This window comes from Corvus kubaryi, unplaced genomic scaffold (assembly GCF_017639235.1).
Source record: "Corvus kubaryi isolate FWS band 111438036 unplaced genomic scaffold, C.kubaryi_AGA036_p1.0 66, whole genome shotgun sequence".
NCBI lineage: Eukaryota > Metazoa > Chordata > Aves > Passeriformes > Corvidae > Corvus > Corvus kubaryi.
Genome location: NW_024582054.1, coordinates 12,326,145 through 12,339,004, shown reverse-complemented (window position 1 = coordinate 12,339,004; position 12,860 = coordinate 12,326,145). Strand labels below are relative to the sequence as shown.

The 12,860-nt window shown below is 49.1% G+C and overlaps 1 protein-coding gene across 1 annotated transcript; it reads left to right on the top strand.

The window, feature by feature from the left end:
* The first annotated feature begins 10,609 nt into the window (after positions 1 to 10,609).
* NKX2-8 (NK2 homeobox 8) lies at positions 10,610 to 12,656 on the top strand. Its single transcript, XM_042048197.1, has 2 exons — positions 10,610 to 10,983; positions 12,112 to 12,656. Exons 1-2 carry the CDS (start codon positions 10,818 to 10,820, stop codon positions 12,654 to 12,656), a joined length of 711 nt encoding a protein of 236 aa, XP_041904131.1. The 5' UTR covers positions 10,610 to 10,817.
* The last annotated feature ends 204 nt before the right edge of the window (positions 12,657 to 12,860 follow it).

Here is a 12,860-nt window from a genome sequence, read left to right as displayed (position 1 = left end):
CATTGTGATTTCTGAAGAATCATTGCTAACACTGTTTTTTCAATCATTTCTCTTTAGTGTTTTGAGATGTGTCTGTGAGACAGACACTAAAAGGAGTGTTTGCTTTTTTCCCCCTCTGCCATTCCATTTTTATTTTCTGTTTGCAAATGTAATTCCCCCCCGTGGTACAGCAGGAAAGCATGCATAATGCAACTGTGTGAGCACAGCTGAACTTTTCCCTACTCTAAAGAAAACATTTATTATGGACCAAAGCACAGAATAGCTTTACAGAGCACCTCTTTGATTAAATACATAAAATAAACCAGCTGCTGCTGTAAAGAAACATAAAGTATTTATCAGATTAAATATGGATCATGCAATCTTATGTTGACTGTTTAACCTTAAATGCCTGCTAAATCAATGCAACCGATCTGAATTCACAGAAGAAGTCAGCCTTCTAAAGCCATTATTATTAATCATTACTTTAAGTTTTGTGAATCTGTTTGATGTTGGCCATAATACATATGATTATGCGAGCTGGAATTTCAGCTGTATTGTTAATCAATAGACGTTTTTGCTGACTGGATAAAAAACAGGGAAAGGAAACACATTAGGGAAAAAAAAAGAAAAATAAACTTTAAAAAAAATTGAATATGTCTGCTTCAAAAACAGTAAAGTAGCTTTTTTTCACTGATGTAAGAAATTTCATAATGTGTAAACTATTATACAAAGGTTACTCATTATTAAAGGTATACCACAAAATGTCATGGCAATAGAGTGTTGTCATGGGACAAATATATCTTACTTTGAAATACTCTCCATAAATTTCACAGTCACCACAACTTTCATTTCGCTGCAGAGGGCTGGCAGGAATGTTTTGTTTTAAAATTAATCATCCACTGTTCTTCCTTCCTGTCAGTAGTCTTAAGCACTGCAATATGAGGAAGAAAATCTTGGAAATGCTTTTTATATTCATCCAATGCCCAAGACTGGAGGCAGACAGGGATATTCACAAACCTGATTTTGGGAATATCATAATTTTGAGAATTTCAGTAAAAGCTCTCACTTAGCTGCAGTACTCAAAAAGTAAACTGCTTTAACTCAAACAGAACTGACCACCAGGTATTTTAAGTGGTTAGTATTTGACCTGCAAAAATCTGCAAAAATATGATGACAAACAAGCACCCCAGCATTATTAATTCCAAGTATTTTAATTTAGGAAGGAAGTCAGCACACAATCAGTCACTAGAGAAGTTATCAGATGATTCAGTTGAGTTTAAAATTGTATGTGTGGAGCTGACTGCACACTCCTAAAGAAAACAGCTGATGTACAACCTTACTCTGGAATCAGCTTGAAAAGGAGGGCAGAGATGAGGAGGGTCAGCAGTCATTTATTCACTATTAGTTATTGTATGTTCTTTCAGCCCCTTGGCTTTTTGTACCCCCTGTTTCACTGAGCCTGTGTGTTCAGGATTTGTCTGATGCCTCAGCTGGCTTCTTCTCTGACAAACCTGCCAGGGGATTTGCTGGCTGTTTTCGTAGGGCATGAAGTAGACTCAGATTCTGCCCTGTTTCTATATACACAAGGATTAAACTGCTCTCCAGTGCACACTGCCCCTGCCCACAGTAACCTCAAGGGGAGTACATAACTCGGAAACATCACGCAAGTCCACTCAAGGCCAAAAAAACCCAAAAAGTATATCTGTGAGTATTCATAAAGATTAACTTCTCACAAGGCAGCAGGTTGTGTGCTCAGCAGTTGAGCATTGCCATGAAGTTGTGCTGGGAGAGGAATGTGGTGACAAGCAGGGCTGAAGTGGTGTGAAAGCAAATTGGATTTATCTACATTGTTTATTGCTGCCCATAAGCAAAAATTACTTTTTCCTTTTTTAACAGTATTAGTGCCTGGCTGAAAACTTTATGAGCAATTGCTCCTGGATTTTTTTATGGGAGCTCCAGCAGTCACATTTTGGAAGCTGTTACTTAATATGATGTCACTGGCTCTGCAGGTGAGTAAAACACCCAAACCCTTTTCTTTTGAAATGTTCTTGCAGCAGCTGTTTCAACACATGAATCATAACTTCTCCGCCTTGAGAACTGCAGCCATTTGAATAGCTTCAGTGAACAAAAGCATGGCACACACACAGATCCAGAATGAAACACAAATGCTTCCCTGAATACAAACTCATACGAGTGATTATTCATAATTTTTACAGCATTTTATGTAGTTAACGCACTATATGGATACCCAATAATCACACCACATACAACTACAGCAGTTGTTAGAGAAAGCCAATTTAGTAGAATCCGACCCTACTTTAAAGGCAAGGAAATAGATCGAGGAAGCACAAAACCATATGGGATAAAAGCGGCAGAACCAAAACTACATTTCAGATCTTCCTCCATCCTCATCTAACACATCTCCTTTAGAGCATGTTACTTTACTACTCAAGTTAGATTTTGATAATTACTGTGCAAATGAACCTTTGAGAAAATAACTTGAGGGGATACTACATGCAAAGTGTCATTACATGTAAAGTGGCTGCATAAACTGATTCTCTTGTTTCGAATAAATTACTACATTTCTACATCTGACCCAAACTAGATCTGCCTCACTGGAGTCCTCACTGCCCTTTGGAGCCACATTTATGTAATATGACAGCAAAGTGAGGACCAGAACTTTTGATGCCTGGCTGCTCAGTTTTGATTATGGAATAATAGAATTATTTAGGTTGGAAAAGACCTCTAAGGTCATAGAGTCCAACCATTAACTCAGCACTGCCAAACCCACCTTTAAACCATGTCCCTAAGTGCCATATCTACATATCTTTTAAATACCTCCAGGGATGGTGACTCCAACACTTCCCTGGGCATCCTGTTTCATTGCTTGACAATTCTTTCATTGAAGTCGTTTTTCCTAATATCCAGTCTAAAACTCCTCTGGTGCAACTTGAGGCCATCTCCTCTTGTCCTGATACTTGTTACTTGTGGGAAGAGACAGATCTCCAGCTCACTATGACCTCCTTTCAGGTAGTTGTAGAGAGTGATAAGGTTATCCGTTCCCTCAGCTGCTCCTCATCAGACTTGTGCTCCAGACCCTTCACCAGCTTTGTTGCCCTTCTCTGCACTCGTTCCAGCACTTCTATGTCCTTCTTGTTTAGTGAGGGACCCAAAACTGAACACAGGATTTGAGGTGTGGCCTCACCAGTGCCAAGTATAAGGGGAGGATCACTTCCCTAGTCCTGCTGACCACACTGTTTCTGGTACAAGCCAGGAAAATTATTAATGGCATTTAAGAAAGTGCAACAGGATAGAGAAATTACCACAGGTTGTCCTGGCTTCTTAATGCAACCTCTGATGATAGAGTATGTTCAGCACTTCATATTACTGTCAGAAAATGACTGCAAATAAGCTTTAAAATGTAAACTGTGGAGAGGGAAAAATAAGGGCAAAAAGAGCTAAATCATGGGTTGAGAGAAGAAAACAAAGTCAGCTGTGGAGACAGACATCAAGGAAGAAAAGAAGACTCATCAACTGTGAAATATAAAGAGCAATGTCATATTAAATAATGGGTATCAAAAGTGTATGTATACATGTACATGTATAAAATACAGCAAATTATATGTGTGGAGTTTGTTGTAAGTGAAAATAAACTGTAGCTTCTTGCTGCACAAACCTGGAACAATGTTTTTTGCAACATACATTTGCAGGAGCAAAAAACCAGCTGAATATCAAGTCATAACAAAACCAAAAAAAGAATAATCTGAATTTCAATTACATGGAAAGGTAGACATTTACATCCAGGCTTTGGCCCATGTACAGTCAAGTATAGAAGCCAATTTTATTGCTGTGCACTGGAAGTCACTCCCCTGTAAACTCCCTCATAGTAATTTGTACCGCCGAAACCTCTCTGTCACTCACTGTGTGGCATGCCCAAGCTGCCATGGCTTCACTCACCTAAATGCACATTAACTCAGCAGAGTTATTTTACTCTGTATTTTAAAGGCTGCTGTAGTGAACAGTGTGTAAACAATAGGGAAAATTCAGCCTAAGAGTGATGAGAAACTGAAATTTTAAAATTGAATTTCAATACTCATATCTTTTTACCTGCAGCATCAGGAACAAATCTTTCAGTTCTGAAAACAGCCATGAGATACCTTTTCCTAAACATTTTCAGTTGGGATCTACAAGTCCCTTTTAGCATAATTTCACAATGTGCAAGGCTCACACTATCTTATTTTCTGCCTGAAATCTGAAAAAAATAAAAAAAGCCTCAACCGAATTTGGTAGATGGTCAAAAGTCTCAAACCCAGTTATGGTCACAGAAGGTTTGTGTGTGTGGCTTGAGAAAAATCCCAGTTTATTGTCTCACTGACAGGAGACAGATTCTTGACTTTGCAGCAGCCTGCTCACAAGTCACTGTATGCGATGGCCAGTCCATCAGTGTGTACCCAGCCTTTTGGTGACTTGGCATGTCACAGAGGAAGAAAAGAAAGCCTTATGAAAATAATAAAGGGATCTTGTAGACTTCTGCAATTTTGGCTGCCAGTTTTATTCTAATAATTCAGTAGAATTTAATTAATTGAGGATGTTTATCAGAACTTAATGGCTACTTTAAAATGTAAGTGATATCAAATAGTGCAGAACAAGGAATTACACATTGAAATCACAAAATGCCTTTTGTCTTTATGAATGTCTGTTCAGTGTGATAGCGATGGTCAACAGGACAGCTTTTCCCAAGGAAACTTTTGTCCTCTACTGCAGTTTCTCAGCAACTGCTTAAGGACTTTCCTTCTATCTTACCACTCATCCCATTTTCCTAGCACCACCCACTTCACTTTTAGGGTCAGATTCTCAAGGGGCTTTAGGCACCCAATTTCCTTTGAAGTAAAGAGTGGTTAGATGCCCAAATGCCAGGTGTATCTGGGTGAGGGTCACTGCCTCTGCCTGAGCACAGCCCTTTTCAAGGTCATTGAAGCTACTGGCTGCCCCTGAGCTCCAGCTCCTGGAGCCTGAGTGTCTTGCACAGGTGTGTTATACAGGAAGGGAAAGAGGCCACATGCTCCTACGAGCTTCTACGAGCTGAATCTGGGCCCAAGGTAATGCCCTGTCTTGGGCATGCTTTGCCCCTCAGCTGCAACCTGCTCCTGCGTCTCTGTACATCCCATGAAGGCTGAGAATGTGGGATGAAAACTGGGCAAAGAGACAAATGGCATTGCAGTGGTGGTAGGTACAGAGCTTGTACTCCAGCCAGCTCTTAACAGAACAACAGCTGCAGTTTCATGAGCCAAATAACCCCAGTGGGAAGCAAAAGCCCCATCCCCTCATTCTTTCCTGAGAGCTGAGCTTCACGGAGCCCAGAGGAAGGAAAGCACAAGCAGCTGGCTAGCCCTGCTCACGTCTACACCAGTTTGGCTCTGCACAAACTAGTCCCAAACCAACTCACAGAGCAAGGGGGGGTTTTTCCCTTGCTGCTTTGCTTTCAGTCAACTTGCAAAATAATTCCTCTGGGATGATCACACAGAGCAAATGAAAAACTCAACCCTGTATCCTCCACTGCTGTGAGGCATCCTTATTTCAAGGAGCTAAGTCTCTTGCTTAAATGCAGAATAGCAAATGGAGGGCTTCATAAAAACTGTAAGTCTTGGATAGCACACTTTGCACGCATCAGATTTAAAATTATTATTCATTTTAAATTAATGAGCTCTGCAAAAAAACCAAACCAAGCCAAAAAAAACCCCCAACAAAATAAACTGATAGCAAAGGGGGTTGTGATTTGGATGGGATGGGAGTTGGTGCACCAGAGAAAAAGAATTTTCAAAATTGGCTGCAAAGAAAGAAGTTTATTTTTTTTGTCGAGGTCTTTAATAAGTTAAAGTCGATGTATTTAGGTACTGGAAATAAAGAATAGCCATTAAAAAAAAAAAGAAATAAAGGAGGTGCAGGTTGTTTCGATGCATCAGGAAATGTGCACAGCAAATTACGTTATTCTATGCGGAAAGAGAGACAAATACATCATACAGAAATACACAGAAACCAGTTTCCTATAAGGAATATTCCGTGCCTTCCACAGTCTTGCCCTAATTAGAAAGTGTGTTATAATGAGTATCAGTTGCAAAGCAAAAAGACAAATAAGGAGTTACAGTAATTTTCAAAGTCTAAAGCTGGTTTGTAGTTGAGAGGGAAAGATACTATTTTCAGATGATGAAGGAAAAGGGTGCAAAGTTATGGGAAAGTTCATTATTGAGAAAAATGAAGTAAAGAATTCTTTGGTTTTACATAAAAGGTGGAAATTTCCCTGCTTTAAAATAAATTCTAAAATTCACATTAATTTCTGTGAGGTCAGGTTTTCATTTTAGTCAATTCAGTGTATTGCTTTCAACGGCCCTGCAGATGTAGAGACTTCCTCCTTAAAGCCGGGACTACACCAGTCAGAGACAGACGGACACTGTATCAATAATATTTTCTCTTTTTTCTTTTCTCTCCTCCTGTATCGAAGTGTAGGGACAATCAACTGGTTTAGGGAAATACTTGATTTCTGCATCTCACATAAATCGATTTGGTCAATCTGCTTTGCAATCCTCCACTGAGCACAGTAAATGAACCCATTCAAGTAGGGGAAAAAAAAAAAAAGAAAGAAAGAGAGAAAAAAAGAGTTATAGAAAAAGCCTCTATTTTCTCAGGTGGTCGGAGGTGTTTTTACAGCGGGGGCTGGTAAGGAGGGGTGCCGGGCAAGGGCGCGGCGAGAGCCCCGACGGGACGGTCCGACCCAGCCCCGGGATATCCTCAGCGGGCCGGGCAGCCTCTCGGGCAGGAAACCCCGCGGTCCCTCTGAGGCTCGCCGGGAGCAGCCCGGTCCCGGCTGCAGGGTTACCTCCACCTGCGTCCGCGGGTGGCGGAGCCGCCATACGGGGGCCACAGCCACGGCGCCCCCACTTGGCCCGCTCCAGCGGCTTCGGGGACACGGCCGGAGGCCCGGGCTCCTCACTCTCCTACCCCGTTTCACACGAGCCGCAGCCACGGGTGGTCGGCGGCCAATGAGCTGGAAAGCGCGCTGCGAACAGTGTGGAAACAAGCAAAGATTTTAAACTTTATTTCTTTACCCCCTTGGAAACGTGAAAATTCATTTAAACGGGCGAGGGGCTAGGGGGAGAGAAGTGTTTCTGTGGATTTATCTGGAGGGATGAGGTGGTCGGGCACACGCAGCCATCCCCTTCGGGCCCACGGAGGCCAACAAGTCTCACCCCGCGGGCCCGCAGAGACGGGCTCACGGCGGGGTGGATCCTGCTATAGGTCCCCACCGTATCTGCGGGCGGAGCACACGCGTGGGCCCTGCCGCCTACTTGTAACAGCCCCGGCGAAACGATTGCCCCGGCTCTTCCCCGTGGACACAGTCGGGGAATAGGCGGCTCTCGGTGGGGTGCCAAGGACACCCGCCGCCGTAGCGGCCTGTACAGAGCGGTGAGCGGCAAACCCACCTCTCGGTCCAGGAATCCTTTCCCCAGGGGAACCGCAGGCCCAGGGTCCCGCGGGCAGACACGCAGGAGTCTGGCCGGAGAGAGTGAAATCCGAACCGGCAAACCCCGAAATGAGGCCGGGCAGCCAGAGCTGAAAAGCGTCCAAGTCTGTCTCAAGCAAACCAAGAGATGAAACATTTCAGGTTATTACGTTCTGCCTTTGAAGCAAACCGTTTCCCGCAGATAACAATGCGTAGGTATATTTAGACAGCTCGGCTCGTCCAAGGGGGAATGTGTCTTGCGCTATTTGAGAAAAACTCTAAGAGTAAGTGCAAATATTTGACGCTGGAGAGCTCTTAAGGCTTGAAGAGTACCATTTACTTATTTCTACACATCAGTGTGGGCTTAGGATGTTAAATAGATTAAAAGGCTAAGAGAGGTCACTGAAGTAGACTCTCTTTCTCTCATCCTGACTTTTTTTCCTTGCAAAGTTTTTTCACTTTCTTTAGAGTGTCCTTGGCAAACTCCTCTTAAGAGCCACCTCGGATACTGTATAAGTTTGTGGTGCTCTGAACACCGGCCCCTCTTCTCCTCTAGTCGACCCCCCCGAAACTCTTCTCCAGCGCGGGCATTCAGCAAATATTTGCCTGCGGGGTCAAGATATTAATAAGCACTTTTCGGCCGCCTTTTATACCCGGGGCGCTCGGGACCGCGGGGCAGCGGCGGCGCTGCCGGCCGGGCCTGGACAGGTGAGCGTGGCTGTACCTGGCAGCGGGGGGGCCGGGTCCCCCAGTCCCCTCGCCAGGCGTGGGCTGCCCCGGCGGTGACACGGGCAGTCGGGGCCGAAGGGGACACAGAGGCGACCGCGGTAGTAGCCGCTCCGCCGAGGACGGACACGTCGTTTCAATTTAATCTCATTTAAAAAGACGTAACTAATAAATTTGTATGGACGGGGCTGCCGGAGACGTAAAGCAGAGTCGATAGTGGTTCAATCCCATTGAACCCTATTGAAAACCATGACAACAAGGAACAAGCTCCGATTTATCCCGGAGAGTTAAAGCACATTGTGGGAAGGCGTCAATCACCTATTATTCCAGATCTGAACAAATGCAAAATCTTGACTGGAACAAATGCTTCCAACAGGTCCGGGACATAGGGCTACATTTCCCTTTTGTTCACGGCCTAGCAGTTGGCATGTATTTGTGCTCCCCTCGCTCCGACCACCCAGGACGGCTGGGAGGCTGTGCTCGGAGCTGGGAGATAACTACTGTCACCAGGCACGCTTGATAGGTGGCTGCAGTAATCACGGCCTGGGAATCGTTTATATGGAGCCTGTCCAGTCCCGAAGAAATATGCGGGAAGTTGGCCAAATGGAGCCTTGTGCCCCGTTAATTTCGCCCACAAATCTCGCCGATATAAATCTCACCTCTCCCTTGTCGTTACTGCTCTACTGACATTTTCCCCGAGAAGTGTAACTGCTCCCAGAAGCGACACCCGGACCCGGGCGGGGAGGGGCGGTGGCGGCCGGGGGCACGCGGGCAGCGGGTCTGGGGGGCGAGAGAGGGGCTGGATAGATATAATCTATACACAATAGCTTATAAATGCCTGTTTGGACAGGGAAATTGGAACCGACAAAGCGGCCGGAGAGAAGAGTATCTCCGCGTGTATCTGAGTTTCTCTCTCCAGGCGCGCAGTGCGTCGCCGCAGGGTTTCGCGCCGTTCCCCCGTCGGGGATGAGCTGATCTGCTCGGGCGAGGCTGGGTGTCTCCTTCCCTCCAGACTTTGCTCCATCCAGCCGGACTCGCCTCCCACTGCTTTCCGAGGCGGGCGCCGGTCCCTCCCGCGAAAGCGGCGGGGAGCTACGGGGAAGGCCGCTGCGGCGGGCGGGTGGGGAGCGTGTCCCGCCTCCGCGCTCTGCGGACCCACGGCTTGAGCCACGCTGCGTGACCCGCGTGAAACATCGCCCCCATCGGCCACTTCTACCCCTGCCCTGCGGCTGGGGACCGAGCCCTGTCACTGCGGGTTTGCGTTTGAACGGCCTGCTGAACTGCTTGTTTCTGTACCGTATTTTCTTGTAAGTCCTCGGCGGCCCCCGAGGCTGGGCAAAGCCCGACCGCGGCTTCGGGGGGGGGGACGCGGCGGTCCGCTGGAAGGCTGAGGGGAGGAGAAGCTGCCAGAAGGTGCTCGTGCCGCGGAGCTGCTGCCGGGCGTCCCCGAACCGTGCCCAGTGTCAGCACCCTCCTCCCGCGGGGCGCCGGTCCTCGGGTTCGTTTGCTGCCTCTTTCGGCAGATGAAGCGGCGGTCGGCAGGGACGGCGCGAATAAATAGACGCGCCGTGTTTGATCTTTTCTCCCTCACCCCATCTGGAGTCGTTTCAGTCACTCACACACCCCGCCAGAGAGGATATTCCCTGGGTTAGTACAACGCAAACCGGTGATTAAAAAAAACCAAAAACCAAACCTCCACTACCCCCCACCCCGCCCCGACTCTTCCTTATGGACCGAGTATGCCAAGCTCCCGCCATCATCTTTCTCGAGAAAAAGGTGTACCTTCCATGTACTATGCCCTGGAGACGCAAAAAAAAACCCATCCCAGAGATCCCCTTCCCTAACGCACACACCCTCCAGCCTTCCCCGCCGAGAGCTCAGCCGAGGTGTGAAAAATGCCCCGTTGAGGGTAGGAAACCTGCCAACAACAAGAGGGAGAATTTGAGGTAGCACTGCAAACAGCCCGGGCAAATAAAACAAATAGCGACGTAAATTCCTTCCAGAATTAAAGAAAGAGGCAAGAGGGGGGAAATAAAGAGGGAGAAGTGGGGAGGGGGCTCTCGGCAGGCTCTGCGGATGTCCTGGGAGGATTCACTTTGTCTGCGGATAGAAGGGACGCTGGTGGCTTCGGCAGCGGATGGAGGGGGGTGGTTGTTGGTCATCCACATGCCACCCAAGATGTTATTCACTGCTAACAATTACCATTATCTGTCCCCACTTTTGGCTAATCAGACAGAATATGTAATGATGAAGCCTGTTTCCTGCTGTCTTTGGGAGGTAACGGGTTATTCTCTCATGGGGGTGGCGGGAGGGGGGGGGGGGGGGCTACACCTACTCCCATTAGGGCTTTAGCACTTGACTAATTCAGGTACTTAGCATCCTATAGACAGGGACGGTTTGAAAGCAGGCAGTGTTTGCAGTGGGGAGGACTGTTTATATAAACAGGACACCTCTGTAAACGACACTAATATTTGGGGTTAGGTGGCGATGGAAAGGAAGGTCCTCTTGAGCCAAGAGAGTCCCCAGTAACTGGACGCAATCCTTTCCTCGCAGCTTTTAAGGAAGGGGGTTCGGTTTGGGGTGATATTTTTTTGAGGGGTGTGCACAACCTATCATGGCCACATCTGGCAGGATCAGTTTTACAGTGAGGAGCATTTTGGATTTACCAGAGCAGGATGCTAATAGCATAAAGCAAGCCTCTGACCATCACCACTCAGCGGAGAACTACACCGGCTCGCCGTACCGACGGTGGATAGAAACAGACAGAAATCACTACCCCTGTGAGTATAAAACGGACAGGAGTTCTCCATCTCCACACAAATATCTTTTGTTTATTTCCCCTCTTCCTTTGAGGAAGATGCGAGGCAGCGAATTGCCAGTGTACATAGCCTACAGGATCGGGGGAATCCAGGCTGGGAATTTTATAAAATATTACCGAATTGCAACAATGAAACAGCAGAAATGTCCCGACCACGATCTTAAGACAGAAAAGAGGGGGGGCTTTTTGTTGTTGTTTGTTTGTTTGTTTGTTTATTTGTTTGGTTTTTGTTATGGGGTCGGTGGGGTTTTTTTGGTTTGGTTTTTGGGGTTTTTTTGTAGGTCTGTGCATGTTCCCAGCTATGGCAGAAAGCAAAATCTCAGGCTGTGTCCACCTCTCTCTCTGATCTTATGGTTTAAGCCCACTTCCCGGATTATTTTTTTAACCCCCGTTTCACTGGTGCAAGAAATCCTGTCTTTTTGTGCTGGAGGGGTTTGAGGCCACCCCACGCTCGGCAGAGAAAAGCTGAGCACCCCCCGTGCCTCGCCTCCCCGCGCTGCCGCGGAGCGCCCTGCGCGCCACCGCCAAGATGCACGCACCTGCCACGGCGGCGGGCAGGCTCCAGCTCGCAAACCCAGCTGTGTAGCACCTCGCACGCATGAATTGTGCCGCAGATATCCGGCGTTCATTGTATACCTGTGTGCGCACAGGGGGACACCGTCCTTTGAATGGGTGCGGGAACACCACCGGGATAAGTTAAATATTTAGGTAATCGAGCGGCGGGTGAAAAGCAGATATGGAGGGACCGGCGGGCAGCCCCGTATTCTGATACAGTGCGGAGGGCACACGGGGGCTGGCAGCCCGCAATCCCCGGGCTGTGCGCGACGGAGCGGCCGTGCTCCTGCGGGGATTACCGGCGGGGAAGAGACGGTCCCCCACGGGGAGACAGCCCGCTCCGTCCGGTGGGCTAGGTTTAGCTTATTCGTAGGGTTAGCTCACATCTCTTGTTGACTGTTGGGATTAATCCGGCCCGGTAAACAGCCGGGGCCCTCCCTGCGAGAGACGTTTTAGCTCTCGGCGGCCTCCTCGATGCCAGCCCCGCTCCCCGGCCCCGGCTGCTCCCTCTCTCTAACCCACTCGCTGTCCCCAGCTTCCGACGAGAGCGGCCCGGAGATGAGCCTGCCCGACTCCACCCAAAGGTCCCTCCCCGCCCGCGCCTCGGAGGCCGAGGAGAAGAAGAAGAAGCGGAGGGTGCTCTTCTCCAAGGCGCAGACGCTGGAGCTGGAGCGGCGGTTCCGGCAGCAGCGATACCTTTCGGCGCCGGAGCGGGAGCAGCTGGCCCGGCTGCTCAGCCTCACCCCCACACAGGTGAAGATCTGGTTCCAGAACCACCGCTACAAGATGAAGCGGGCGCGAAGCGAGGGTCCCGGCAGCCCCCAGCCACGCCCGCCCGCCCTGCTGCGCCGGGTGGTGGTGCCGGTCCTGGTGCGGGACGGGGAGCCCTGCCGCGCCTGCCCTGCCAGTCCTCCGCCGCCCACCGCACGCCCCAAGCTGGGCTGCGCGCTGGCGGGATGCAGCGCCCAGGCCGCCCTCGCCCTGCAGGGCTACCGAGCCTGCCCGCCCGCCGCCGCCCTCGGCGTCTTCCCCGCGTACCAGCACTTGGCGCACCCCGCCGTCGTCTCCTGGGGATGGTGACAGCGGCACTCAGCCCTCTGGGGCCGGACTCATCCCACGGGCGCGGGGCTGCCCGCCCCGGCCCCTGGCTCTAGCGCGGGGAAGGCGCCCGAGGCGCACCGGGGCACCGCGCGGCCGGGCCCGGGCGGGCCGAGCGGCGGAGCGCGGCTCCGGGGCGGCGGCAGGCCGGGACGAAGCTGGCCGGGGCCACGCTCCCCTCCGCTG

Excerpts from the sequence above, each read along its gene's own strand:
- NKX2-8 (XM_042048197.1), top strand. The coding sequence starts at position 10,818 with ATGGCCACATCTGGCAGGATCAGTTTTACAGTGAGGAGCATTTTGGAT. Across the intron at positions 10,984-12,111 it reads AGACAGAAATCACTACCCCT|CTTCCGACGAGAGCGGCCCG; the intron begins GTGAGTATAAAA and ends CGCTGTCCCCAG.